The sequence below is a fragment of the Chiloscyllium plagiosum genome, chromosome 39, assembly GCF_004010195.1.
Source record: "Chiloscyllium plagiosum isolate BGI_BamShark_2017 chromosome 39, ASM401019v2, whole genome shotgun sequence".
NCBI lineage: Eukaryota > Metazoa > Chordata > Chondrichthyes > Orectolobiformes > Hemiscylliidae > Chiloscyllium > Chiloscyllium plagiosum.
In genome coordinates, this window is record NC_057748.1 from 4548162 (window position 1) to 4553425 (window position 5264).

General features: G+C 43.1%; 2 protein-coding genes and 1 pseudogene across 3 annotated transcripts in view; all 3 read right to left on the reverse strand.

Annotated features, from left to right (window-relative positions):
* Positions 1 to 4035, reverse strand: part of LOC122542155 (ferritin, heavy subunit-like) — a 9139-nt gene extending 5104 nt beyond the window's left edge. The window contains exons 1-4 of one of the 2 annotated variants that reach the window (XM_043679575.1): positions 3899 to 4035; positions 2848 to 2994; positions 2104 to 2229; positions 1688 to 1863 (exon numbers count right to left, since the gene is read on the reverse strand). In XM_043679575.1, coding sequence (XP_043535510.1) covers positions 1717 to 1863; positions 2104 to 2229; positions 2848 to 2994; positions 3899 to 4000 — 522 coding nt within the window. In that variant the 5' untranslated portion in view covers positions 4001 to 4035 and the 3' untranslated portion in view covers positions 1688 to 1716. Of the gene's footprint in view, positions 1 to 1616; positions 1864 to 2103; positions 2230 to 2847; positions 2995 to 3898 lie in introns of those variants that run through there. The other variant, XM_043679573.1, reaches the window with a different exon arrangement.
* Positions 1 to 5264, reverse strand: part of LOC122542004 (ferritin, heavy subunit-like) — a 24066-nt gene that overhangs the window by 13199 nt on the left and 5603 nt on the right. The gene's annotated exons all lie outside the window — the stretch shown is intronic.
* Positions 1 to 5264, reverse strand: part of LOC122542159 — a 136725-nt pseudogene that overhangs the window by 12704 nt on the left and 118757 nt on the right.

The window sequence follows — 5264 nt, forward strand, 5'->3', positions numbered from 1 at the left end:
TGTACACTCCCCATTATAAAGACTGACAGCCCCTCTCCCAAGCCAATTCCCCATCAATGATGATGATGAAATTCCCTGTCACTGAAATCATGAAGGTGGCTGCTTTGGCTTTTCACAAACTGAAGCTGATACCATCCATCCTCCAAATTAGAACATTCAAGCACAAATCAAAATGCACACAGGGAACCACCACCCCCTGAGAACTGATGAACATAACCAAATCCATAGATAGCCTTATCACTTGGAGCATCAGTTCTAATATCAATCATCACTCAGAGCCTGGTCAAGCCTGCAAAATGGACACTCAGTTTGCACACTGGGAGATTGGAAAAGAACATTTGACCTAGCAGTGCGTGCAAATTTAAAGCACATTATTACTATTGGGATAGAAAATGCATAAAGTGTAAAGCACCAAAGCTTACATTTGTAGCAGACATTTACAGAATACCATTGTAAATGGGAAACACTGTCTCCCCAGCCCCCAAAGACAAGCATCTGCCCCATATATCTCCATTCAATGAGAAAAATGAACGGCGTAGCTATATGATGATTGAGCAGCCATAACCAAGTTATTTAGTGACCCCCTGATTCTATCATGGGCTGTGAATATGACATGCCAATCAGTACTAGTCAAGAAATTTTCCAAGAAATATGTCAATGCCACCATGACCTATATATGACTCCACAATCCATGCGGAGTGCAATCGAAGGAGAGCTGATTTCATGTAAGTTAAAGGAAAGAAAATTGGAACAAAATCCTGCAAATGCTAGTCTGGTCCTATAGCTGCCTTCAGTATTTGACACCCCTGGATTGCAAGAGCAGTAAAAAGGGAATTGCTATATGTCCCACATGGGTTAAGGTAGGCACTGTTGCATTTCCTCACAGGATAGTTATTAGCCAATTAGAGTAGAAATACTGATGCCAATCAAAAGCAGAATCTTCATTCTCCAGCATGGAACGTGGAGAAGAGAAACCATTTCCCAGCTTGAGAAACCACCATATAGCAATCAAGTATAGCTTATCCAAGAACACAGTCAAATGTCGTGTACCTCCAAGCAAGATATTCAACCTTTATATTCTTGCAAAAGGAGTAATTTGAGATGATTGGCTAAATCAGAATCTAAACATCAAACCAAATTGCTGGAAAACAGTATCTATTGCAAGAAAATTAATATTTCAGATCTAGCAACTGTTCTCAACTGATTTCACACCACACATATTGCCAAACCCACGTTATCCCAGCAGGTCTTCCTGATTTGCAGCAGCCAGTTTTTTTGCTTCAGTTTTAAAAAAGTTGAAAGAATTGCTCAGAGTATAGCAGTTGTGTCAAACATTTAGACTGGGATTAGATTTCAAACTATTGACTAGAGGCTGTTGCATGTTCCAGTGAGCACAGGCAGTTAGTGAGTATTCATTACAAGGAAAAAACTTAAGCTGTTGTGGAATTTCCAATTATGAGAATTGCTCTCAGTCCAAAAAGTCCCTCTACACAGCTGAATAAAACAGAACAAATTATTGGGACAAGCATTGAAACAAGGTTGAGAAAAAAGGATTTAATAATCAGATATTAAACAGCAAAAACCCAAGAACCCAATGAAACTAAATAGTTATACAGTTCCATGGTGAACACTATTTTAATTTTGTGCAAAGCACAACCAAAGTCATCCACTAGAATGAAGTCACCATGTCCAACAAATGGAGTTGTTGAATCCCACTCAGCTCAGGGTGAGCCTGTCAAACAGGTACTCTCCCAGGCCATTCTCAGGGGCTCCCAGTCTCTTCAGGTTGGTGATGTGATCTCCCAGCTTCTTGATCATCTTCACTTGCTCATCCAAGTAGTGCCTCTCCAGGAAGTCACACAGCTGGAAGAGGAGACAAAGATTAGCCTCAAGGAACAAACCATGCACCTGAGTGAGACACCCCATTACAGACATGACTATCACCACCACATTGTACCCCTCCCTCACCACAATCAGGGATGCCTTCTGAAATGTTTCTGGATTTCAGCCTGCAGGAGGCAGGTAGATTATAATTGGAATTGTCCCCCCAGGGAGTAAACAGATTTCCTTACAAACATTTGGAGAGAAAAGTGAGAAACTCACATGAGGGTCCGTGTGGCCAGAGGAGAGTTTGTGCAGATCCAGCAGACTCTGGTTCACATCCTTCTCCATCTGCAGAGCTCTCTGCATTGCCTCCAGACCATTGCCCCACTCATCCTGCTCTGGCTTCTGGAGCAAGGGAAGTCAGGAGAGAAAAAACAGCTCATCTCAGACAGGTGGATCTCAGGCTACATTAGATCAGTTCATTATTCCAACAAACATTGCAAGAGTTGGATTTCAGGCCAATTGTTTTACGGACCCCTTTAGTTTTCACTGTTCCTTGAGCTGAAGACATTTAAGATCCTATTGCAAAACTGTTTTAAGATACTATAATCCAAATGTATCTCAATATGCACCACCATTGGTGGTAATTCCTTGCTGTACTGTTCTATCCATTTCAATCCTTTTGACCAGCCCATTAGAAACATCTTGGAGATGCAGAAAGGAGATGCTGCTACCTTCCACCACTATGGATTCTCTCATTCTTACTTCAGATTACTAGGGGTGTTGGAATTGACATCTGTGGTTATATAGTTGATCATTCTTACATGGGAATGTTGCTCTCCATCCAGTATTCTGGAGCATCCCAATTGCCTATTGCTGTTTCACCAGTGTTAACTAGTGTTTTAAAATTCAATGCATGGTTTTGGTGAGCAATTTATTCAATCTGAGACAATAAACAGGTTGCGAGATACCAGTCAATTTGAGTTCACACAAAATAAACCTTCAAAGTTTACAGAAGCCAACCTTGACATCCTGCAGGAGGACTCTGCCTCCACGTTTATTCTGGAATGCCATCAGTTTCTCAGCGTGTTCCCGTTCCTCATGGGACTGCTCCTTGAAGAACTCAGCAAAGTGATGCAGGGCAACATCATCCCGGTCAAAGTAAGAGAACTGCAAGTGGAGATAAAGTGGGAAGCAAATCAATCTCATCAATGGTTCAATTAGAAAGTGACCCATCCCACCATTTCAATTCCAATTAATTGAAGTTAGTGACAAAAGCAGAAAGTCATCTCCTGTGACTTTTGGCCCAAATAACAGACATTTTGATCTCCCAGAACTGAAGATCAAAAAACCAACTGCAACTCCTGGCCTGTATCTCAAGGAGGCAGTGTGCTGGTGTGGCACAGTACTGTGAAGGTCCCAGTTGAGGACAGCCATTAGACATCCCTGCACTGCAGTTGAGAAACATTCATGCTCAATGCTGGAAGCTGGTGAGGTCATTCACCAACTGACACTCAGGACATGAACATATTGATTAACATGTGAAGTCTCAGTCAGCTATCATTACCAAGCTCACCCATCTGAATACGTAACAACTGTGCAGAATTTTGACTGTGCTATTTTGTAAATCATTCACATTTCAAAATGTGAAAGTGTGCCATTTAACCACCTTTCCTCATTCAAAGTTAGTTATGAAACTTACTTCAACAAAAATAGCTTTTAGGACAACTTTTAAAATTACTACATTTGGTTTAGAGAATTTTTTCAAAAAAGATAAGTCATAACCAGCTAAAGAGAATTAAAACACCCTCCTGACTGCAGAGGCAGGAGATAGTTGCCATGGTTACACTGTGCAGAGTTACAATAAACTGGGGACCCTCACCCAAAGGAGGGTTATAATTTAAGGGCATCCTAAACAGGGTTTCAGGGTCAAGTGTGTCCAGGGAACGGGACAAGGACAACAGTCTCAACATACAATTTGCTCAGACATATGACAAGGAAATTCCTAGATACTCCATATAGATACATCACAGTCTTAACTTTAAAACAGAACCTTCAAGCCCACAAGCCTCACCATGGAGAGGTAAACATAGGAGGAATAGAGCTCCAGGTTGATCTGCTTGTTGACAGCATCCTCACAGTCCTTGTGGTAGTTCTGACACACTTGGGAGGCCATCTTCACTATTCCTGCTCACTATCACCCAGACAACTCCAGACCTGAACCGCTCTCCCATGAGCTCTTGTATTTATCCCCCAGGGAACATCCAGGGATAGGTATCACCAATGATGATTGACAATTCCTGACAGCCAATCAGGAATCCCCCGTGAACATAGGCCCCAATGAGAGAGTGGGGATGTGTTAACTAGAGCTGATTAGAGGTGTAGATTAGAATCAGGTCTGATTAGATTAGATTAGATTAGATTAGATTACTTACAGTGTGGAAACAGGCCCTTCGGCCCAACAAGTCCACACCGACCCGCCGAAGCGTAACCCACCCATACCCCTACATTTACCCCTTTACCTAACACTACGGGCAATTTAGCATGGCCAATTCACCTGACTTGCACATCTTTGGAGTGTGGGAGGAAACCGGAGCACCCGGAGGAAACCCACGCAGACACGGGGAGAACGTGCAAACTCCACACAGTCAGTCGCCTGAGGCGGGAATTGAACCCGGGTCTCTGGCGCTGCGAGGCAGCAGTGCTAACCACTGTGCCACCTTAGTGATTGGAACAGCAGGAGGTCACTCAGCAGAATCTCAATCAGATCACTGTGAGTTTGTGTCCTTTTAAAAGAAATAGGTTTGAATTAGGAAAGGTTTTCAAGTTTTCTTTTAAAATAAAGTTTGTTGTGACCAACTGAAAGAGGGGCTCAATGAAGAAGGGGAGTCACCTTCTCAGCCTTTTGTGTTGGAAATGGGAGATTGGCGCTAGGACAAGGCAATTGTAACAGGAGCAGATGGGGCAGAGACTGGAACGCTGTTCTCAATGGTGGGGAATCCAGAATCAGGGGGGCCACAATCTCGTGACACGGGGTAAACTGTTTAGGACTGAGATGAGGAGAAAGGTCTTCACTCTGACTGTGGGGAGCCTTTGGGATTCTTTGCCACAGAAAACATCGAGACTAAAACATTGAATGTTTTCAAGAAGGAGTTCGGTACAGCTCTTAGGGCTAAAGGGATCAAAGTTTATGAGGATGGAGTGGGAGATGGTACTGAGTTAGATGATCAGCTTCAATCACATGGAATGGTGGAGCAGCCCTGAAGGGCTGAATGGCCGACTCCCATTCCTTTTTTTTCTCTCTCATTCTATGTTTTAATAACCTGTTTAGTAAGAGTCTTGTGGCACAGGGGTAGTGTCCCTTTGTCTGGGCCAGGAGGTCTCTGTACAAGACCCTACCTGCTCCAGAGGTGTCTGATAACATCTCTGGACAGGTTCAT